This window comes from Lygodium microphyllum, chromosome 4 (assembly GCF_053477565.2).
Source record: "Lygodium microphyllum isolate KBCC chromosome 4, Lygodium_microphyllum_v1.1.10, whole genome shotgun sequence".
Lineage (NCBI taxonomy): Eukaryota > Viridiplantae > Streptophyta > Polypodiopsida > Schizaeales > Lygodiaceae > Lygodium > Lygodium microphyllum.
In genome coordinates, this window is record NC_141138.1 from 88,690,163 (window position 1) to 88,714,767 (window position 24,605).

General features: G+C 44.0%; 1 protein-coding gene across 1 annotated transcript in view; it reads right to left on the bottom strand.

Moving 5' to 3' along the window:
• LOC148037280 (putative LRR receptor-like serine/threonine-protein kinase At1g56140) overlaps positions 1-23,908 on the bottom strand; it is a 235,734-nt gene extending 211,826 nt beyond the window's left edge. The window contains exons 1-3 of the mRNA XM_087676196.1: positions 23,672-23,908; positions 21,370-21,520; positions 692-763 (exon numbers count right to left, since the gene is read on the bottom strand). Of these exons, the coding sequence (XP_087532322.1) occupies positions 692-763; positions 21,370-21,520; positions 23,672-23,777 (329 nt within the window). The 5' untranslated portion in view covers positions 23,778-23,908. The remainder of the gene's footprint in view (positions 1-691; positions 764-21,369; positions 21,521-23,671) is intronic.
• Positions 23,909-24,605: the final 697 nt, after the last annotated feature.

Sequence of the window (24,605 nt, forward strand, 5' to 3'; positions counted from 1 at the left end):
TTAAGAGAGGAAGTGTTACACCCTATTTGGGCACTTGAAACACTAGTCACAGCCTTGTGTCACAATAGGTGTGAATGCACCCTTAGGTTAGGGTTGTTAAGTCATCCCATCATCTTGTCATCACCACATGTGTACTCTATGCCCATGGAACTGTTGATCAGCTTCGGGATGGTGTGAGTTGTTGATATGGGATACCATCCCTTGCGATTGGAGTGTGCCTTATTGTCTTGTTGATCCCAAGCTCACTGGTTTGGCCCTACAACTACAAGGCGAGTGGGATGTTCATCCCTATATGTTTCACTTCTATGTAAGTATGGCTTGTGTAGTGCCATGAGTGCAGGTTGAACCTACATAATTTCCTCGTGATGTCAGGCTCCAAAGACGACAACTTCCGGAAAATCTCTTCTTTGTGTACAACTGGTCAGATTTAGAAAAGGTGATACCTTAAATCCAGATGGGCAAGACTAGATGGGGCGATGATCACTCTTAAGGCTAACTTATGTTAACCACATGGGATTAAATGTTGGCAGAATGTCTTGTGTACACTCTATTCATTTCTTAAGCATTTGACATTATTGAAAGAAATGAATGTTAATTATTTTTCTGAAAGATTTTATACAGCAAAGAGATGCATTCTCATATATTTGATGGTCATTGAACAACTGGTAACCAAAAGGTCTGAAAGACTTACAAAGATGTTAGATGTGTCAAGTTTGCAAATTCCACAGGAATACTACCAGCCAAATTTAAATTGTAGAAGTTCCTAGGAGCACAAAAACAGATTAAAACTATTATAAAGAGATCATTTCATATGTATGAATAGAGCGATAACCATGGCAATCAAACCGCACAAAAAAAAAAGCAAACTATCAACAGAGCGATAACCATTGCAATCAAACAGCACAACAAAAAAGTATTCTGTTTTGACAATTAGCACGTATTGAAGACATATCAAGTTTTCAAGTTCGAATTTTTTAAAACTTTTGGTCATTAGCTGATGTCTAATCCTCAAAACATTCTAGAAGAAAGTATTTTTTATAACAAAGGCAAGTCATGTGTATTTCAAACTTCAGAATTGGATGCTCAATAATTACCCAAGAAGTTTAAGTGAAACAGTAGGATATACAACCATCGCACTAAACAGCATATATCCTTTTAAGATCAGTTAGCATCCTCATTAGAACAAGAATATATTAGAACTAGGAACTTCTAGGGCATCTCCACTTGGAAACTCAAATGGATAAAGAAGGTAAAAGAAGCAACTCAAGATCACAACTCTATTAATGGCAATAAAAGCATAGATCTAGATTCCAAAGCCACTATACCTATACAATAGTGCTATACCCCAACAAAAATTCTTCCTAACCTTGCAGTCCGATTTTCACCTTTTTTTTCTCTCATGAATATATGTAACACATCCATGATACAAAACTGTGCAACTGAAGGGTGGATACCTACATGTGCCCTCTGTCGTGATGTCATTTTTTGCTCATGTAGGATTGTTGTTGATAACATAAAATGCAGTAGCTATGCCCAAAACTGATAATCCATGTTGCATATGTGCAAGATGGCTGCTAAGGTGTGTTGAGAATCCAGGACTGTACATGCTGTTCTCTCTGCAAAACTCACCGGTATGTTGTTGCAAAACTTCATTCCACTATCGATTCTTTACTCATCTGCAACTCTCTGTCTCAACTAGTGCATGCCACCCAACTTGCTAAATGGCTCTAGCTTTTCAATCAAGGTGCACAAATCAAGCGTGAAATAAAGAGAACCCAGAACTGACGATACAAATCAACACAACTAAATCAAGAATGCCTACTATCTAGAGTGCAGCCTCAATTAAGATGTTCTATATCGCTTGCCCTCAAGAGAGCTATGATTACTTATTGGAGATGCTAAAAACACAACTTTACAAGCCCATATTGCTGAAAACACAACCTAGCATAGTTGATGAAATGGTGAATGCAGCTACACCATTTTGAAACACATCCTAGCCACAACACATTTGCACACAGCAAACAAACTCCTTGGATCAATTGTACTCATCATTTTGATCTCATACATCTCTTTGGCCCTGGATTCCACTTCTGAATCCAAGTTATGAATTGCAGGTAGACTATCAAACCCAACTCGTAACCCACTGTGAAGCAGAAAATCAAGTGTACATGCTGTTGTTAAATGTTCACAGTGAACAGCAAATAGGACCCCAAGAGCCATTCAAAAGAGGCTGCCCTCTCTCTCTCACTCTCTTTTTTTTTCGTAAAGGGCAATTGTATTAACTACCAAAACACAAATTCAGAAGTACAACATGGCTACAAGAATAAACGGTCTGTAAACTGAAGAAAGAGCAGTGTGACAAGAAAGGAGATCCTCTGGAGGAAGAATATCTACTAGCTCAATGATGTCAAACTGCCAATGAAGAAGACCTCTCAAACAGGCAATATTGCTCTGTACTCCAAAAGCGGAATCAAAAGTGAATGCATTCTGCATACTCAAGAGTGCCAACAGCCCCAGATGGCACAAAAGGGGAAACAGAACTTTCATATGAGGCTGCACAAGATCAAAGAACTTGACATATCCAAAAACCCAGTCCTTTGGAGACATCGACGGCCCTACCACTCAAGATCAAATAGCAAACACCAAAGACCAAACTTTTCTTGCCACTGGACAAAAAAGAAATCAATGTGACGAGAAGTTTCTTTACACGAGTATATCCTTTTGAATGCATGAAAGCATCAAACTTGTGGTACCATTCCCTAGGTGCCTACCTAAGGCCATTAAGGCTCTTTCTCAACTTGCAAACTAGATGTTTCTTGCCTTCGTCCTCAAAGCCCTTAGGCTGCTGCATATAAATCTCATCATGCAAGTCCCCATGTAAGAGAGTCGTCTTGACATCCATTTGATAGAGGTTCAGATCTAGCTTTGCAACCAAAGCCAAAACTAAGTGTAGGACAGTCATCTTGTTGACTACAGGAGAGAAGAATTCATCAAAGTCAACACCATGCTTCTACTTAAAACTCCTGGCAACTAATTGTTGTGCTAAGAATCGCTCTTAGCCACTTAAACAACCCCAAAACATGCTTATTTTAGGCTTATTTTAGCCAAAACCCTAAAACGGGGAGCGGATCGAGAGAGTTAAGTGGGAGAGGATCTAGAACCCTAATTTTCTATAAATTGGCAGCCAACCCTCCACTCTTCACCCGAATCTCATTTTTGCAAGTTTTAGGTGTTACCAGCTTGCTGCCCACACCCCGGTCATGGAGGGCATCTCAACCCTTGCTGTCCATCACTGTTCCCTACAGTCTGGCGTCTGTTTCCAGCCCTCCACACTCTGATTGCTGTTGTTTCTGCCTGGCGACTGACTGCTGATCAGCTGCACTGCTGTCGTACAACTTGCCATGTCAGAAAACTGCTGCGTTTGCAGGCCCCAGCTGCCGGCCTGTCAATTTTCTCTCTCCTGCTGCAGTCGCTGCAGTTTTTCTCTCTCCTGCAGGCTGTCCTGCCTGCGTTTTTAGTTTTTTTCTCACCTGTTGCCTACGTTTTTAGTCTTTCTCTCATCTACTGCCTGTGTTTTTAGTATTTCTCTCTCCTCACTGCTGTCCGCATCGGATCCAACTTCTCACTGTTGTGTTTGGTGGTGTTCGTCATCTGGAGGCTGCCTTGCTGCGATTTGGGATCCGTTCGGAGTACGACACACTCTCCTGCTCATTACCCCTACCCTGATCCTTGAGATACAGGAGTTCGAGGTTCAGTATTCATTCACTGCATAGTGTGTTTGCTACATAAGCATCATATTATTAGTAGTCATATCATTTCATTTATTAACTGTGTTCATTGTCTCTGAGTTACCCTAACCCTAATTGTGTTCTTTTATCAGTCTGCGCTTTGTCACACGATTTCTATTTATGCTTCTGTGTTAGGGTATTTTCTTTACATGGTATCAGAACCTAGTACTCTCTGAGAAACCTAGGCCTTCGATCTGAGAGCTCTTCGCAAGAAGCAAGAACAACAATAGGTTCAAATGACTTCAAACACATCAACACCGATTCTGTCTCCAGAACAGTCTATGCCGAGAACCGAGCGAGAGTGGGCCGATCAGCTTGCTCCACAAAGTTCCGACATGGTGGAAGACACATCTGAGTACATGGAAGAAAAGATAGGCAAGCTGACCTTTGAAGAATATAAACTGATCATAGCCTATCGACGAAACAAGATTGAGGAGCTCGACCAAAGGATTGTCCTTCAAGAAAAGCTTCTGAATGAAGGTATGCATGATTTTCACTCTTCAAATATTGCGCGTAAGTCTGATGATGTTGCAGGGCCGTCGAGACCTCCATCAGGGATGGGCCTCCCTCTTGGAGAGCAAGATCCGGAGTATTTTCCATTTTTTCAAACTCTTCCGTCCTCTCCAGTGCAAGGTACTTCTAATTCGTCTTTTGTGCCTTCTTCTTTTACCTCTTCTGTTTAGCAATATATTGGTAGAGATCATGTGGAAGAAAGAGTCCAGTCTGTTGACTACGGAAAAGGTCCTCTTGAGGACCAATTCTTGTATGTTAACACACGTCACGGGGATTATAAGAAAAAGTCAGGTACCTCTTCTTCTGCCCTTCCTTCTTTTCCGTCTACTTCACATAATCAGAATGAATTTGGTATTCCTTTCACTTCATTACATGGTGCATCATCATCTTCACAATTTCATTTTCAGTCTTTAAATGATAAAAATGAACAAAATAAATCTACATCTCATACACCTCACTTTCAAAACCCACCCATCCCACCACATTCTTCCGCTACTTCACCACTTCCATTTACACCATTTACATTTTCATTTCAGACACCTCATGTCACACATCACACCGGGGGGTTATGGAAACATAGGCACATCCTTTAGGACCTCATCCTTCCCTCAACCGGGTGGTGCTCCACCTACCTCATACACACTTTCGGGATTTTTACAGCCTACTATCCCACTTAGTCTCTCCCGAGTGTGGATCAGTTGCCTCCATAATTTGCCTCCATGGCATTGCCTAGTGGACCTTCTAGTCATACAGCTCTGTCCCAACCTCACTTTAGACAAGGCTATCGTGTCCCACTGCCTCCACCTACACCAGCACCTTATGGAAACATTCATGTTCCAATGCTTCCGTATCAATCGACACTCATTGGATACTCACAGTCTCCTTCTGCAAAGGCCACTCATCACAGCCAAGCACTTCAGCTCCAGTTTGGATTGTGGACAGTGAAGCTACACATCACATGACTCCTATAGAGGATATTTTTCATACCCGAGCCCCTGCAACTGGGCGAGTCCGTGTAGGAAACAACTCCTTCGTCAAGATTCAGACTCAAGGTTGCGTCAGCTTTGCCACTGACAAGGGTTCGGATCTAGCTTTGTTGGACAATGTATATCATGTCCCTCAACTTGGAGTGAACTTGTTATCTGTTCAGCCACTTTGCTAGTTGGGGCGGTAGTTTTCTTTACAGCGACCACAGTCGAGGTCCTTGACTCTCAGACTGGTTTTGTGATTGCTCGCAATGAGGCATAGCCTAATGGCCTATACCACATGACTCACTTTCTTACCGAGCCGAATGCCGAGGGCTCCGTGTCCCATACTTCCAAGCCTTAGCCACATCTCGGAAGCCTACGCACAATGAGCATCTTTGGCATTTTCGCTTAGGGCATCTTGGTTATGACTCACTTTATGAGTTGTCACGCCGTGAGCTGGTTGAGGGCCTTCCACACCTAAAGCTAGCTGGAGATGTCTGTAAAGCCTGTCAGCTCGGGAAGCAGCACCATACCCCATTTCCTCAGCAGTCTACACATAGAGCTTAGGAGCCTCTTAGATTAATTCACGTTGATCTTTGCGGACCGACATCCACTGCTGCTTTGAATGGCACGTTGTACTTCTTTTTGATAGTGGATGATCATTCTCGATACATGTGGGTGTACTTCCTCAAGTATAAGTCAGATGCTTTCACATATTTTTATGCTTGGGTGCTACTGGTTCATAACCAGACTGGTCGTCGTATTGGGTGCGTGAGGAGTGATAGCGGTGGTGAGTTTATCTCCCACGAGTTTTCCGAGTTTCTACAGAAGCATGGCATTTCTCACCAGCTCACTTCTACCAACTCCCCCTCTCAGAATGGAGTTGTAGAGCGTAGAAAATGCATAGTCATGGAAATGGCACGCTCTATGTTATTCGCAGCAGAGCTCTGCAGATATCTTGACCAAAGCGGTCAACTGGCCAGTTCTTCAGTACCTGCTACCCAGGATCAACTTGGGTACACCCTCCCCTACTTTTTCAGCTTGATGGGGAGAGGGTGCTTCCCTCTTGCTTTCCTTTCTAGTTTGAGAGGGGGCGGCTTCTACTCTTGATCGTGACAGTGATGATGCTTACAATTTTTAGACATTACATTTACTTATTCTTTTATATTGTATTGTGGCCATTTGTAACTTCATCCGCACCGTCAGGATGACCTGATTGTAAAAGCACACTTGAACAAGTGAGCAATTTCCCTGCGAGGGCACTGTCCCAGTAGCACCGTTGCATAGCATATTGCATGAGCATGACATCTTGCATCTCCCTTTGCATTATCCCATGCATTGGCATTTTGTTCATGTAAACATGCATCTGTGCGCATTTATCCCTTTTCGGTCTTTTGGAGTGGTCGACTCTAGGATCCACCATATTCGTAGCATAACACATGGCAGTTCTCCTAACGGCAGTTTCCCTACCCTTGCTTGCTTGCTTGTTTTGCTTGTCTTGCTAAGCCAACCATCCTCTTTTTTTTGCCTTTCCACATATTCACCACATAATTGGCACATAGACACACTTTTTCTCATCCTTAGGCACTTATCCTAGTCAATGCGAGGGATTGGTCTTTTTCTCATCCTTAGGTACTTATTCTAGTCAATGCGAGGGATTGGTCTACTAGTTTTGTGCTCGACTTGGGTTTAAAACTCTCTTTATCTTTTCCTATCTGTCACTTAATCGGTCACTGCCCCTATATTACTTATGTATTTTCAAAACATTTCCAAAAAAAAAAAACCAAAGTCCATTGATTTCATCCGCCTTTGTAGGACTTGGTAGGCCCTTGGGCAACCGCCGAGCACCCTTGGTCCGATGCCCTGGCCTCTCTGGGGTGATCACTTGGGCTCCCTTGGTAAGATAACCATCACCTCTATAGTCTTGGTAGGCCACTGGGCAGCCAACGTGCACCCTTTGTCCGATGCCCTAGCTGCTTTGGGGTGGGACGCCTTGGGGTAAATCAAAATTTAGGCTAGCCTACTTTTCTTGCCCTATTTTGGGCCTAAGAGGGGATATTGTGCTAAGAATTGCTCTTAGCCACTTAAACAACCCCAAAACATACTTATTTAGGCTTATTTTAGCCAAAATCCTAAAACGGGGAGTGGATCGAGAGAGTTAAGTGGGAGAGGATCTAGAACCCTAATTTTCTATAAATTCGCAGCCAACCCTTCACTCTTCACCCGAATCTCGTTTTTGTAGGTTTCAGGTGTTACCAGCTTGCTGCCCACACCCCGGTCACGGAGGACATCTCAGCCTTGCTGTCCATCACTATTTCCTATAGTCTGGCGCTTGTTTCCAGCCCTCCATACGCTGATTGCTACTATTTCTGCCTGGCAACTGACTGCTGATCATCTGCGCCCGAGCTGCCGCCCTGACAGCTTTCTCTCTCCTGCTGTAGTCGCTGCAGTTTTTCTCTCTCTTATAGGCGTTTTTACTACAAGCTGTCCTGCCTGCGTTTTTAGTCTTTCTCTCACCTACTGCTTGTGTTTTTAGTCTTTCTCTCTCCTCGAGGCTATCCTGCCTACGTTTTTAGTCTTTCTCTCACCTGCTGCCTGCGTTTTTAGTATTTCTCTCTCCTCACTGCTATCCGCATCAGATCTAGCTTCTCACTGCTGCATTTGTTGGTGTTCGACATCTAGAGGCTGCCTTGCTGCGATTCGGGATCTGTTTGGAGTACGACACTCTCTCCTGCTCATTACCCCTGCCCTAATCCTTGAGATACAGGAGTTCAAGGTTCAGTATTCATTTACTGCATAGTGTGTTTGCTGGATGAGCATCGTATTATTAGTAGTCATATCATTTCATTTATTAATTGTGTTCATTGTCTCTGAGTTACCCTAACCCTAACTGTGTTCTTTTATTAGTCTGTGCTTTGTCGTACGGTTTCTGTTTATGCTTTTGTGTTAGGGTATCTTTTTTACACTATCTGGCCTTGTAGACTGGCTTGGGGTATCCATGGGTACTTTTCAACCTCTATACACACTTGCATAGCAAAGCATACTTTCCACTAGGCAAAGGAACTAACACGTATGATTTTTCTGCAATAAGTCATACTTGAACTACATGGCCCTCTCAAACAGCAACCATTTGAGATCTATTTTATTGAGCCAGCCCACCATCACCACAAATTTCAATCAAGTGTTACTTTTATAAAGACCCCAATTATGGGTAAAACCCTTTTGAGCTAATCATTCCTTATCTCATACAAGCAAGTGGTATATTTGATTCATTGATGCACTGCCCAAACATAGTTGACCATTGAGCATCCAATCTTGCCAAGGGGTGTGCTCATTCAAAGGGGAAAAAGGATGCAAAGCACGTAAGGAGATTGACATGGTGTCCCATAAATCACAATAGCTTTTGGGAATATGAAAGACTTGACAAGCTATTTTGAAAGACATGACAAGAGCACTTGTAGGCAACATCAACAACAATTATCAATCCTAGACATGCCATTCTATTCAACTTTCTTCTCTTATGTTGTTTGCCCTCCCACAAAGGAAGCTTCAAAATAGCTAGCAATTCCACTCTTATGGATTTTTCTTACTCACGATTAGGAGAGGGATGCCAAGTAGATTTGGCAAGCATTAATCTCCAAGAATGCACCAAATGATTCAAGAGCTCAAAAGATTTAAGATGAATAGGTTGTTCAGCATTAATCACATGCCACCATGAAGCAAGAATCCTAGTGTTTCCATGCTTAATAGCTTGGTCTTCAAGGAAAAAGCTAGCAACCAAAGACCAAGGCTGCTATTCCTCACACAAAGTTTGAAACAGAGACCAATGAAGAGTGATCATATGTGTCTCTAGATGCAAATCAAACCCACCTCCCATTCTCTTTTGGACTACAAATGTGATTCCAGGAGATCCAAGAAATGCTGAATTGTCTAGAATCCTTGTTCTAGAGCAAGAAGCAAATAGGTTGAGTGATTTCCCACATACAAGACTTTGACCAAGGAAGCAATAGCAAATAATATCAAATCATTGGCACCATAATAGTGTGAGCAACTTTCAAACATACATGGAAGGGCTAGGCTTGTAATTTCCAGTATACAATCTTATCTATAATACATGTGGAAATCACTGAGACATTTATCCCCAAAGGATAGCCCAAATGCCTGCAAACCATACCTTTTGGAACCACCTCACCTTGCCAACCCAATGCTTGAAGGTCAATTTTTGTGGGAAGTAGAACCTAGATACTTGTGGTCCCATGGAGTAATGACACAGCCAGCAACATCAAAATGCGGCTGGGTTGGATGGTCAAGGGCGCATTGTTGTTGTTGCAATTGTTTTGGGGGCTGTGGATCCTTGGGGGTAGTAGGGAATTCAGAGGTCAATGCATCCGATGGTTTATCTTGACAATGCGAATAAGTGCGGAGGAGATCTAGCAAAGGGTCTACAAGTACCGAAGGCATAGGAATCTCCTTGGCTTTTCCTTTATTGCATCAAGCTTCCATCCATTCCTGTGTCTCTAGATGTAAAGGAGGAACAAGCTGCTTGGCTCTCTCTCTCTCTCTCTCTCTCTCTCTCTCTCTCTCTCTCTCTCTCTCTCTTGTTGAGCTAAAAGTGGTCTCCCAAAAGCCCTAAATTTTCAGGCATCCTTTCATATCTATAAATAGACAAGCTGCCCCCATTCAGCCTTATTCCGCCTGTGCAGGTTTCACACTCTCCAGTGTAGATTGCAGCTATCAGTCTACCTCCATGTGGCTGTCCAGTCTTCATGACTACTGCCATCTCTCCCTCCAGCCTCGCAGTGCCCTAGCGCCTTCCTCAAGGCTGTCGCCCATTGTCTTGCGCCCTCCCTCCTGCTGTGTTTGGCCCTGTTCCTCATCGTCAGCACCTCCACCCTCATTTGCTCTCTGTGTTTGCAACTTCTGACTGTTTTTAGGTGCCCCAAGTACAGCTCGGGCCAAACACAGAGAGCAGATGAGGGTGGAGGTGCCAAGGGGGACTCTGGCTAGTAAATCCTTTACGCACCTAGGAACTACTTGGTCCTCTGTATGGCCTGAGTTCTACTTGGGGCACCTAAAAACACTAGCTATAGGTGGATTTGATCTTGGTGATGTGCAAATGTGTCGGATGAGGCAGCACGTGAAATTGTAAATTCTCCTGTATGGGTAGGAAAACACACGTTATGGAATATAATCAAGTGAAATTGTTTTATTCTGATTGTATGTCCGTGAGTAAATTACAAAACAAACAACTGTGCGTAAAGGGATTTTTAATTAAAGAAGTTGTTTTTATATATTTCACGTAATGTGGTAGATAATTAGATAACTAAGAAACTTCATAGAGGGAAGCGAGTGGAAGGATTTCCGACGAATCCAGTCCTATGGTAGGGTGGTCTTGGTTGGCCAAGAGGTTTCCCAAAAACAAACGCTAGAAAGACACTCTAGGAAGGGCCAATTCACCGACTTACCTAGGGTTTAGTCTTAGAATTGAACTGTAAATTATCTTAGGGGAAAGGTACGGTGGCTGTGCCAGAGCATTGCTAGGGATTTCATAAATCCTTAGTCTACTATTGGAAAAGTGTTGTACTCCATGAACCAAGGGTAATGCAGTCGCTCCTTCCAGACAAGAAGCCTCTTGAAGGACACCTCCGGAGTTGGTGATAGATGACTGTTAGGTCAATTAGGAACATTCACGTCAGTTCTCCATGGGTAACGGCAGGACACTTTCCTTGCGGGATAGACCTAGGGTTAACTAGCCGGGATAAAATCCGATCATTCTGGTTAGAGTACGGATGGCGACGACTGGAAGGTAAACTCTGGGAGACTACTAAAACATTACTCGTCACGTAATCAAGATGGGTACGTTACATTGATCACCTCTCATCATCTTTTCAAAACCTTGTATTATACTCCACATCTACTTTACACACCCTAGCATTTGGATCTTCCATCTCCGCTCCTAGCACCTTCTTCTTCTCTACCCCATTCTCTACCTCTTTGCACCATGGTACTTCGTTAGGGGGAATGCCACCCTTTAACACAATGCTTCTCACCTTTTAGCAAATGAGCACACCCATAGCTCCTAGGTTAGACTCTGATCCCCCTCACTATCCCTAGCTTCACATCTCACATGACTACTCAATCGCAGGGGTTTCCATCCTCAACTTATGGTGCGTCTTCACACTCTCCTTGGGTTAGACCTACGCAGGGATTCCCATCTTCTGCTCCTCGTATTCCCATCCCACCTCCTTGGGTTCCTCATGTGGCTACCATGCCCATGCCTAGTTAGCACCACATCCCTACCTATGGATCCACCTTGCACACTACCCATATGTCTAATGGGAACTTTGGAGGGCCCATTCCCAAGTGTACTCCACTTGCCCATTCTACCCACACTATACATTTTCACACTATCCATCTCCGAGCACTACCACTCCTGTTGCAACGGCCAAGAATGCCTTCACGGATAAGACACATTCTAACAGGTCAAATGTCACCACTTGGTCAAATTTGATGCAGCAAGTGCTTGAGTGTCAGGGTCTTTGGGACCTTATCATTGGTCTAGAGCCTATGTCGGATCCTCGACTAGCTCACCCTGACTACATCCGTCAATGGAGAGCCCGCAATGCCACAGCCAATGTTGAGCTGATGCAGGGATTGCTTCTTGAGTTTCACTCTCATTTGCAGCACTTCTCGCTTGCGTCAAAGCGTTGGAGTCACCTTCTCGACCGCTATACAGCTCAAGATTGTACTCGGCACATCAATCTCGACTTTGAGCTTCAAGAGTTCTCTATTAAGGAAGGGGATGATCTGCAAGTCAAGCCGACTGAGTATAGACGGTTACTTGCTGAGTTCGCCACTACTAGCTCTCCAAAGTCAAATGACAATCAGGTTATGTTCTTCTTGAATAAGTTGCCCGAAAAGTACTTCAATTTCATTCAACACATCATCTCCCAACCTCGATTGCCAACCTTCTACGATTTTGAGTGCCGTTTCTTGCATTACGCGAGACTACATGATCAAATCCACAAGAAATCCTCATCCCAGCCTTATTCAGAGAAGAGGGGGTTGGTTGCCTCTTCTTCGGGAGGGAAAACCACCAGTGGCAAGAACTCGCAAGATATGAAGGCAAGCCAATCAAAGGGTGACTCCTCTTCCTTAGATGGAACCAAAGAATCTAGACCTATCTGGCAGCAACTCCCTAAGAAAAACTGGTTTTTGCACACATTGCCAGAGAGCAAGCCATGTGGACGAGGAGTGTCGCTCTAAGGCCCAAGGTCTTCCACCTAAAAAGCCTCAGTAGACCGCTACGACTTCATAGTCCAGTGGGGCTATGCCTTCCGCTCCTGCTTCATCTGCTCCTTCAGCACTCGTTGTTGCTTCTGGACATGTGGCTCAAGTACAGTCTCAGCAGCCCATCTCTTTCATTACCCCTAAAGGACTAGCTGATTGTTCTACAGGTTCTCGTTGTACTTCATGCATCCATCTCACCTTCCTCCCCACCTTGTCAAGCGTTTCCTTGGCAGAGCCTTGCTACTGGACGTACGCGATGGTGGCCACCTTCTTAGACTAGCATGTCTCTAGGTTCTTTCGAATACCCTAGGTCAGTCTAGCATCCATTTTTCGCACTCTTAGAGTCGGGCCCATAGGATTCGTTGTCCTGAGCTTTTCTATTCTTTTGTCTTCCGTTGCATTTACTCACATGCATACACATTCATTGCATTTATTTTGAGTTAGATTTTCTTTCTGTTATGTTTTGCTTAGAGCATCTCACCACTAACCTCTATGTTTGCAGATTCTCATCTCTTTTGCAAGGTTTTGTCTTTCAGTGCAGGGCTAACTTGCAGATTGCTTTCATGGACGTGGGGATGTGCACCATTCCTTTCATGGTTTCATCATCCTAGGAGTGCTTACTCTTCTTCCAGCATGGCGGTTTCCCCTCCCGAGGCGGATTGTGCAGCATCTCTCTCAATGCTATCATGGCGGTGACTTAGATCTACCTTGCTCTTCCAGCGGGGTGCTTCATCCACTTCATCTTCTTTCATTCCTTATGGTTTTCGGCACCATATGAAGACCGACATCAACCTCCTCTCCCTTCTTCAGTATCTACATCCAGGTTGAGAGGGGGTTCCTACCCTTCTTGGTATTCTACAGGCTTTAGCACTTTGTCTTTGACATCGGTTTCTTTCCCGTGTTGTACGTTACCCATTGCATTGCATGATTTCATCATCTTTGTACTAGGGTGCTTGGGCAAGTGAACATTTTTCCCATGAGGGACACTGTCCAAGTGGCACCTGCTGCATGAGCATTCTTCAGCATGTAGCATACTTTGCATCTCATTGTGCAAAGCACCACTTTAGTGGATCCTAAGCTATTTCCGCCAGCAGTTGTTATTACCACACCACCATCCTCCATCACATGGATACCTCATCACCTATTTTTCCTCGTCATCGACACCCTGAGTGGATGGGTAAGCTTTTTCTGTTTTGTGATGTGTTGGGTGTACCCTCCCTACTCCCGTCTTCTCGGTCACTATTACTCAATCGGCTGCATCCCATAAAATTTAACTCACTTATTAAAACAAAAAAAAAACACAAAAAAAACAGTTCAATGTAATTCCATCTGCCTTTGTAGGTCTTGGTAGGCTATTGGGCAGCCGACGTGGTTTCAAAACCCTAATTTTTCGGGCACCCTTCCACATCTATAAATAGACAGGCTGCCCCCATTCAGCCTTATTCCGTCCGTGCAGGTTTCACACTCTCTAGTGCAGATTGCAACCATCAATCTACCTCCACGTGGCTGTCCAACCTTCATGAATGCTGCCACCTCTCCCTCCAGCCTCGCAGTGCCTTGGTGCCTTCCTCAAGGCTATCGCCCAGTGTCTTGTGCCCTCCCTCCTGCTGCGTTTGGCCATGTTCCTCATCGCTAGTACCTCCACCCTCATCTGCTCTCTGCGTTTGCAACTTCTGGCTGTTGGCGACAGTAGGCAGCCCTCCTCCTCCATTAGGCAACCTTCAATACCCTGCAATTTGGTTCTCCACTGCTAGGCAACTGCTGATTGATGCTCTCCTCCATCAGGCAACACTCTGTCTACTGAGTTTGCAGCTTTCTAGGGCCGCCCTCTTCCCTCTGCATCCTCTACTGCTTGCATTTGGTTCTCCAGCAGCCTCTCATACCATCGGTTTGTAGCTTCTCTATTTTCTCACTCCGACTGGTGGTCACAGACTCGGGATCTGTCTCCGATGGATGTCACACTCCGACATTGCTCTGCCCTTGAGCACACTGTACACTCTTACATTCATTTACAACATTCATTCACTTCAGAGTTGTGTTCTCTCTCTTCCTTCTTCTGTTTATGTTTGAGTTTTGAGTTTTGCGCTTGGGATTTGAGTTTTGAGTTTTGCGTTTAGGGTTTGAGTTTTGCTCTCTATGTCTATGTCTGTCTCTTTGTGTTTCTCTCGTGGTCGTACACTTTGTGTGTCCTTAGTGCAAACCCTAGCAGTTTCTCTCTCTTGGAGCTCCAGAGGTGCTTGGGATTTTTCCTCTTGGAGCTCCAGAGGCGCAGAGCAACAATTCTACGAAGTAGGAGGCCCCCACAGCTCGGCTCCCGAGGTGCTTGGGATTTTTCCTCTTGGAGCTCCAGAGGCGCAGAGCAACAATTCTACGAAGTACGAGGCCCCCACAACTCGGCTCACATAGACAGAGAGCAGTCACTGACTTTTTCACTGATACACGACAGAGTATGGCAGATACCACTACTACTGCCACACAGCCTACACGAGTACATCATCATTGGACCTCATCTTCTGTAGGTGTCCCTTTGGATAGAGCAGTGCAACTTAGCCGGTCTAGGCGCCCACGTCCACCCGGACGAAGGCCTAGACATCCACACCACAGACAAATTAAAGCCATCATTGAGCGCCACAGGAGACAGATGCCGAGACGCCTCAGCCATGCAGAGATACACCTCCCTAGAGAACAGACATATCATTGATGGAGATTTTTCCTTTCTCTACTCTCACTTTCAGATCACTGACATGTTTCCCTTTTATAGGACACTATTTCATTTCCTTTTCAGTCTTATAGGCATGTTTTTCATCTTTTTTCTCGTTCCAGATGAGAAACACACCATCATTGTATGTACTGCTTTGGTCTCATAGGCCACATTGGCCTTTTAGAGACGTTAATATACTCTCTCTCTCTCTCTCTCTCTCTCTCTCTCTCTCTCTCTCTCTCTCTCATTATTTCTATCTATCTATCTATCTATCTATCTATCTATATCTATATTCCATATCCAAAGGCGCCACTCCCAAAACTCCTCCCATGGCACATAAGGGTCTAGTCGTCAGGTCTTCCCCTGGAGTCTGACCACACAAATTCTCCTCCAAGAAAGGACAGCAATCTCCTCATCCTACTATCCTCTGTCAAGAGCCAGATGCCCCCTATCCTGCACGGTAAAGAAAGTCCCACAGGGGCACCACCCACTCTACCTGCCACCTGTAAGGGGATACCTGTCAGTGAGAATCTAGCAGCCCACACCTCCCCAAGCTCCATCGGTTCTCGGATCAGGGGATCTAGCCACTTCTGAGGGATCGTTGAGTCAATCTTCCTCCTCCTCAACTCAGTACCTCGCTGACATCCTGATGCCCGCTGCAACACCTCCCGATCCGCCATCCTGTACACCTCCCTCCATGTCTTGATAGTACGAGCAAGGCCAGCCTCCTAGCCAGCCCATTGGATGTGGGATCACTCACCTATCTATATCCTGTCCCGTTCTCTGACCTAGTGGTTCTAGACCAGGTCTATCTCCTCCTGGCATCCTAGGGGTCTCTAAACTATGCGAAGGCTTTGTCACACTCGAAGTAAACTGCGGAGGAAGGAACATCAGGGTGGCGTGATCTGGGCAGTCATGATGAAGATCCATCTCAAGGATACCCTCCAACCCCTACCAAGCCTCGGTCTACACCCCTGGAGACCCTCTTGCAAAAGAACCTTTCAGGTCTGCCCACCTAGTCTGAGACCATGGACCACTAGCTTGCCTAAAAGGGCCAAGCTCTGGAACTTTGGGTCAATGATCCCAAGCCCTCCCTCAGACCGATGCCGGATAATGGTCGCCCATGCCACCTTGGCCTGGGAGTAATTGTCATTATTCAATTGCAAGACAAAGATCTGTGAGCATTTCTTAAACTCCTGTTTGAGTTACTTTGCTGTAATGAGTTGAAAATCAGCGTGATTTTGAACTCCTCTAAGCGGATGAGCTGGCCATGCATCACAAACTCCATGTAGAGCTAAGAGAAGTCCATAGCAATTTTCCCCAATTTTTTTAGCCAATAGTGACCCAAGACAACATCAATGGGGCCCATATCTAGGGTAATTAAATCAACCAATGCCACATCAACCGGTCAATGACTGATTTATTAACAAAACTGTGAGTGCTACCACTATCCACAAGGATGAAGATATGCTTTCCATGGATACTACCTTGAATGCGCAGGGTGTTTAGGCTCTGAGAATCCGTCCAAGCATCCAAGGAGATGGAGCAAAGGGAAGTGGTAGGTAGGTGGGGTGTCAGATCAAGCATCTATGATGGATAGCCGCCCGAGTCAAAAGGAAACCCATCCTCCGGGTCATAGAACTCCTCGTGATCCACATCCTCAACATGCTCAACATTGTCAGTGGGTAGGTCATCCTCATCATTGTGCCAATCTTCCATGACATACATGCTATGAACCTTGACCTTAGCTATCTTGTAAGTGCACTTGGAGGCATGGTCAACAATGTACTTATCCCCACATTTAAAGCATAGGTCTTTTTTCTTCCATTCCTTCACAACATCCAGTGAAATGAAACGCTGGCCATTGGAGCCATGGGAAGGTGATGCAGTGGACTGTTTATTTTCAGCATACTTACTCTCAGCATTAGAGCCAAATGCTGTCCCAAAAGTGCCCAGTTTTTTTTCAATATGGAAAGTGGGATAAGTGGGTATTTTGGGGCTGTTAGTAGGCATAGAAGTACCTTAGAAACCACCTCCATATGGGGATCATGTTGAAGGGATACGGGCCTATCCAGAACCTTGCTGAAAATGTTCATTCTTACGGTACTTCCTTGCATCTCTCTCAACCAATTCAATTGCTTCAAATAGTATGGTAGGCTTTTGGGTCATGACATCTGCCGATAGGCTTGGTTCTAACCCATAGATATACTTATGCAATTTAGCATCATCGCTAATGGTCTCCACATACATGGTCAAGTTCATAAATTGATTGGTGTACTCATGTACAGTGAGATTACGTTGGTCAAGAGTGTACCATCGTCTTGCCAACCGCTCTTTTTCCACAGAGGACATAAATACTTAGACCATATGCATTTTAAAGTCTTCCCAATCAATGAACTGATGATTCTCTCAATTGATATAGTGCCACCATGTGTGGGCAAATCCTTCCAAGTGGAGAGAATCAAAGATAATTTTCTGATCATCAGTGTGGGGGTAGATATTGAAGTAGAACTCCAACTTAGATGTCCATTCCTCCAAGTCTGATGGTGAGGGAGATTGCCCATTGTACTTAGTGAGGATAATCTTGTCATGTAGATCATGAGGGCCTTGCTGCCCATGAAACCTTTCAATCCATACATCCCATGATGTCCATATATACCTTGCTGCCCATACATACCATGTGGTGCTTTTATCCCATGCTGTCCATTATAGCCATGCTGCCCATGATTGCCATGCTGACCAGTAGTACCATACTATCCATGATAGGGCTGATTCATATAGGTTGCATGGTGGCTCCTAGGGAAAGTTGGGGAGTTTCTACCATGGGTGGGAGAGGGCTCAACAAGGGCTCATCATGCGCATGAGAGGGTTCACCAATCTCATAGGTAGAAGGGGAGATTCCTTTAGCACCAAGTAGGCCTTGTGGACCATGCAATTGCTCCTGAGGTGGTGGACGTCTAGATTTGTGCTTAGAATCATTTACCTTCTCTTGGAATGAAGCTGTAGCTAGCTAGGCAACAAGAGTGGTGAGTTACTCCAAGGTTTGTTGAGTTCTCGAGTTTAAGAGGGCCATTTTCTCAATTGCTTCATCAAACTTGGACATCATTTGGCAGTGGTTGGTAACCATGTCATTATGCCATTCCACGTGACGAAGCTCATGTTGACACAGGGTGTAGTTGAGCAGATTGTAGGGATCCATATCGGGCATTTCCTCCCGTATATCACCATGGTAATCTTGTGCCGAGCTTAGTTCATCATTCATGGAGGTCCTGGAGTCTCTAATCTCCCTCTGGAGTTCTTCATGGGCCTTACTTTGCCTTTTTGGCCAGCCGTCTGGATGCAGTCCACAGGATCTATTGTAAGTAAATGGGTTGTAACTTTTGGTAGATTTTTGATTCAGATCGAAGAAGACAAAGCCCTCTTCAAGAAGAGATATTAATCTTTGTGATAGAAAATGATCTGAATATTCTGCAATGGGATTTCCGTGTCTGTCTTGGAGTGGTCTGCACCCTGTCCACAATGACCCTAGTGCACAAAAATTTGAAAAACTTTCAAACCATAGCTCCGATTGGGGAGAATTTTTATTCAAACCGAAGGGACGAAGCTCTCTTCAAGATGAGATATAGAGTTTACTCCTAGGTGCAATACATAATTTTCTGTAATAGGATCTTTATGACTGTCCTGCTTGACCGTGGCAAAAAAACAATCTGTCCCTTAGTGCAAAAGCACTATATGAATAAGTCATATGCTAAGAGGCTTGACCAACAACATGAATAGCATCTTGAGCATACTGATCACTATCCCAAGCATCATTGCATATCCATCTGCTCTATCATCAATGCAGAAGTAAAGTTTACTACCATAAATTTTTTCTGACTACATGCACTTCAAGCGTTATACATGGGTGCCATTAGCACTGAAAGGGTGTCCAAGGAGAATCAATGCATCAGGAGAGGTGATGATCATGGAAGAGTACCTACACTTGCATACAAGTATCGGGCTCCGAATCACCGAGAGGTGGGCAAAGTTCCCCCCTGCTGAGTTGTACACCCCTTCAGGGTCTTAAGTGGTAAGGGAGGGTCACCTCTCTTTTGTCTTACTACCTCACTTGGCATTAGCCTTTTTCCTCAACCAGAGTATACATGGCAGACATTAGCAATCAGCATGAGATGCATTGGAAAGGAAATATTGGGCCGTTTCATGAGATGCAAGGATGAACAAGAGCTTGAATGGGGTTTACCTTGGCAGTCCAGTGACTTACTCACTGCTACTTACCCATTTACAAAGGTCTATGATTCTCTTTCAGATTTATCCAAGTCACATAAGATAAGGAAGGGTTAAGATCAGCACAATTACAAATGATTCAAGATTAGTTATGATACATTAGGAGGCAAATAAGATATTGACTTTCAGTAGACTCATACATACAAAGAGGGATTGAACTAACAAAGCTAATCCAACCATGGTGATAAGGAGTGAGAAACATGCAAGAAAGAGTGCCTCCAAAGCTGGTCCTCCAAGGTCAACCAGATCAACTTGTAACCTTAAGGCATTCAGAAGTAACGGCAAATACAAAAATAATAATAATAAACCCTCATCCGCCTACCCGGAAAAAGTAGCATCCTAGATAGTCTTCAAGCCCAATCTCACCATCCTATTAAATTTATCCATGCAATCTTTTGAAGGTTCTTCATGAGCAAATCCAAACAATGAGAAGCAGATGGAGCCAACATGATCTTGGAAAACTCTCTCTCAAGCAAAACACCCATAGCCACAATTATTGTCATTGCCTATAACAACCTACACTACATCCTTCACACCAATTTCTAGAATGGCAGCCCATGTGCCCATAGATGTATTCATCTGCAATAATTGTCCCTGTTGCACTAATGCACCAATGGCATGCAAGAGCATAGTGCCCTTTGCATGAGGACACTAAGATATTATACACATTCCTCCTAACATCAGCCCATAACATCACATAAGAAAGTGTATCGATATTTTTCCTGAGTTCCCTTCAAATGTTGCATCTCCACCTTTATAACTAATTTCTCTCTAACAAGCTCTATTGTGTGTAAAGAATCATAGGACGGGCCCTCCCACTTACATCCAATCTGACTAATAGCTTAGATTGTCCTCTTCCACCTTTTTGTGCATGCAACATGAAAAGAGATAGAACATTGTATAAATAACCTCGTGATCTCATGAGTAGTTGTTACCTTTGCTTGGTTTTGAAGGGCTGTTGTTATACTCGTTGCTCTTTGCAACGATCTCTTAGTTTTCCTAGTGGCTGCTACAACTATTGATGAGCTACTACCACCATGCCTAAACCCTCGAAAGATGTGGCAAAGGGATCCATGTAGCAACGGAACCCTCTACGAATGCACCTGCACTTGCCTCTACATCATCCATGGAGTTGTTGGCACTAGCACCAACATATATCTATGCGCTACCCCTCTTTGGGGGGGCATCACCACCTACGGTAGGATGTAAACTCTCTTGCTAATTTTCTTATTCATTTCTCACATGAACCAGAAGTTGTTGGTACCTCCATTGCTCTAGACTAGCAAAAGCATCATTTGGCACATGAGGTAGGGAAAGTTATATTATATTTGATGATTGCAGCTCTTGGCCATTGGAAAATTCACAAACTGAGAAAGTTATTACTTGCTTGCTGTCTTGAATAAAGGTAGATTTTGTGTTACCATTTACTTGTAATATTTGCGGTTTTGATGTAGAGTTTTCACCCCTTTTGGGGTTTCCCACACAATAATACAATGTAATACGATGTATATGTTTACTCCACAAGGAAAAGAAACAAGATAGTGGCAACCCAAAAAACCAGTTACCTAACCTGCACTGTTTTAAGTTGTCTATACAACCAACAGAAATCAATTACACACACCATTCAAGGAACAATTTGGTTTGATATACCCTCTACTCCTTATCTAAATTATTTGTGTAGAGAACACATTTTCAGACACATGCACGTGTCAAGTAAAGCAAGAAACTTGTCACCAAAATTGGAACAGTGACTAAAAACCAATGAAAGGCCGTGTATTGAGAGCCTCACAACAGATCTCTGAATGAACGGTGCAATGAGACTTACACGAGCGTAACATGACAAGTAGAGTTTGTACAACTACATTCGATGTATGGAGCAACCGTATCGTTCCAGCTATCCCCCCCACTGCAAGGATCCACGCTGAAGTTCCACTTTGTGAGACGCAATTTGTTGGATATGATCTGCAAGGCTGCCACTGCACGCTCACACAATGTGCATAAGAATGGATTACTATAAGCTCCACTTAGGCAACTCTGTAGGACAAGCTATCTGCAAGAATAACTTCTTCAATTGAACGCACGCATTTTTGTATCAATGTTATGGTTCACGACAGAGCAATCGCACATCAGTTTTCAGGTTCAGAACAATAAGCATCACAAAATCGGTTTGTTATGTAGCTCTATGAGGCAACATGCTGAGAAGCCTTTTGGAGTACACTCAATCCCCCTGCTATCTTGTCACCATAATTCAGCATCAAAAGAACAATGTCTAGTTCACACTTAACACTTATGAGAAAACGCTCCATCTTGCGCAGGATCTCTCTCTCTCTCTCTCTCTCTCTCTCTCTCTCTCTCTCTCTCTCTCTCTCTCTCTCTCTCTCATATTGCTCCCCATGATTGTACCCCCATAGCATTGTAGAAACTCAAAGAGGCTTGGATTTCATGTAACTCTCATACATCTGGATGCTCAACCTCTATACTGCATTGAGTACAATAAGACTAATAATGTCCTGCTTGACAATGGCACGTAAAAAGTCTTATCCCACACAGACAAACATGACTTAGCCCATTACCGTCCTGCATTTTGTTCCTTTGATTGCATTGGGCTAACCACAGATTGCATCGCGCCCTCAATCCCCAAGTAAAAGCCGCCCCACACTTCGGGCAAAACTCAACCATTCTAAGAGTGCCCCAAGAGCTAAAGTTCTAAAGGACACTAACATCTTGCAAATGTAAATCAATGTGAAACACTGAAAGACTTCTTAGGGAACTCCGATTCAGATAGGAAATATACAACATTACACCATTTGTATTAGTTGCTCTTTACTTCATGGGGGAGCTAATCGTATTAACAGATTTGTGAATGTATTCAGCAATGGTAATCGCAAAGTTGTGAGCTTATTCACTAATTGTAGCAACAAAGTAGTGTGCTTATTCACATCCGTGACTAATTTTTATGAATGGAAATGTTACCAATTCGAAAGCAAGATTGGGGTTATTTGAGTAGAATTTCACTTATTAATGTACGCACCTTACCAATGAGACAATCCACTCTCTAACATCTTTCCTTGTAGGCCTACACTTTTGAGTCTACCCTACATACTAATATGGCAGTAGGCGCAAGCTAGGAATCCTACCGCTTGGTTAAAAAAGATTCAGAAATGAGAGAAGAATCACATGTGATACCAAGTGGCCTCCTAAGCTTGCTCTCAAGTCTTGGTCCATCATGTGGTTCAAGGTCTTGATCCCTACCAGGTTCAATGCCTTGAACACCAAGTGAGAGCTTTAGGTCACAAGATTGGGTGAGCAAGGTTTCTATGCCCCTGTCTTGACTCACCAGTTGGCGGACTGTGGATGCTATCCCCAACACCCCTTGACCTGAGTCATGAGTTGCCCAAGCTCATACAACTTGACCTAGCTACAAGGATTCATTGGATTTTTAACAAGTTCTCCCAATTTGAAAATACAAATGAATGTTAAGGCATGCATGTGCTGGAACCTTTAGAATGTCAAGTTTTTAATGGCTTTCAGTAAAGCTTATCGAGCGAAGGTGCAACACTGCAAAGCTCTCCAATTCTGGGTTTTTCGAACCCTTCACCTCCCATAACTCACACACACTCCCAACCACATGAATCATTAAAGAAGTGAGACTCTCAACTCTCTGGCAGTGCTTCATGTAGTATAACTTGCCATTGTAGCTGAAAAGGAAAATTCTGGGTACGTTTAAATTGGTCCTTAATTTTCAAGGTCTAAGTCTGAGCAAGTTATAAATCCCACAAAGTAGTTTAAATGTATCATAATTATAGTAGTTGCTTAATCACACCATCTTCAAAGTTAAGGGGTAGGAAATAAGTGTCTATTATGGACAGTTCTGTGCTGTCAACAGTCGCTGACAGAAAATGTCCGTATGAGATGGGGTATGTGAACGAGAGAGAACTGGCCATAACAGCAGATTGCCATCTTTTTGAATGGTGGAGGGAGAAGAAGAAGATGCTCATTGTTAAGATCCTTCAAAATGCTTGGCACCAGGCCTAGGTTTGCATTGGCATGTCGATTGCAATATCAGGAGGTAGTGTTCCAAGTAATAATGATCGGTGAGTCTGAGTCTGTGCAATTGGCGACGTTACCTTCATCGGGGTCTGTGGGCGCCGTCTGAGCAGCTGTGGTAGTGTTGCCAGGGATGGATATGGCGATGAAGAAACCGATGAGGAGAAGGCGCAGCGTTCTCATCATCGCCGCGATGGACGTCACCGGCGATGGAGCCTCAGCTGCCAAAAAACACAAGCGCACACACGCACGCACACACACACAGAGGGACGCGATGGGTGGATGGATGGTGCGCCCGTCGTCTGAGAGAGAGAGAGAGAGAGAGAGCGCGTATTGACGCTCTAAACAGCCGCATAAAAATAAAATATTTACTACTCAATTATCTTCAGGGAAAAAAAAAAGGGAGAGAGAGTGTTGACTGTCAAATCTCGATGCAACTTTGCAAGAGAGTGATGCTTTGACTTGTCTTGCAAGTTGTGAGTCCGACGACAAGTGCATTTACTTCCGTCATTTTCCTGTGGGCCCATCCCCGACCATGGAAACCATTCCATCCAACACCCCAAAACTGCCCTTTCAAACCCAAGCTTTTGAAATTCGACAACACGTGGAGTGACTATAGTCTATGATGATTCGTGATCTGAAGCCCACGTGCAGCGGCCAAGTGCTCTTGCTTAGTCAAACTCGCACCTCAAAAATAGCACTGAGAAATCAGCCCTCAAATTTGAAGGGCTATCCAACTTTTCATTTAGAAGGTCTTAGAGGACCTCTCCCTTTCTTTTTAAAGAGTTTGGAAGGGCATATAACTATTTTTCTAAAATTCTTACCTTTCTTTTGAAGGGTAATATATGTATCACTCTTCTCTAGAAGGGAAAAACCCCCTTTGAAGGGTGTTGCAACCTTCAAATTTTAGGTCTGAATAGCAGTTAGACTAGATTCCCTTAACGCATGGGCTACTTGTGCATGACTACCTTTGCTAGTGTTCTCGAGACTCGCGGGAGCAGCAAGTAACCATTT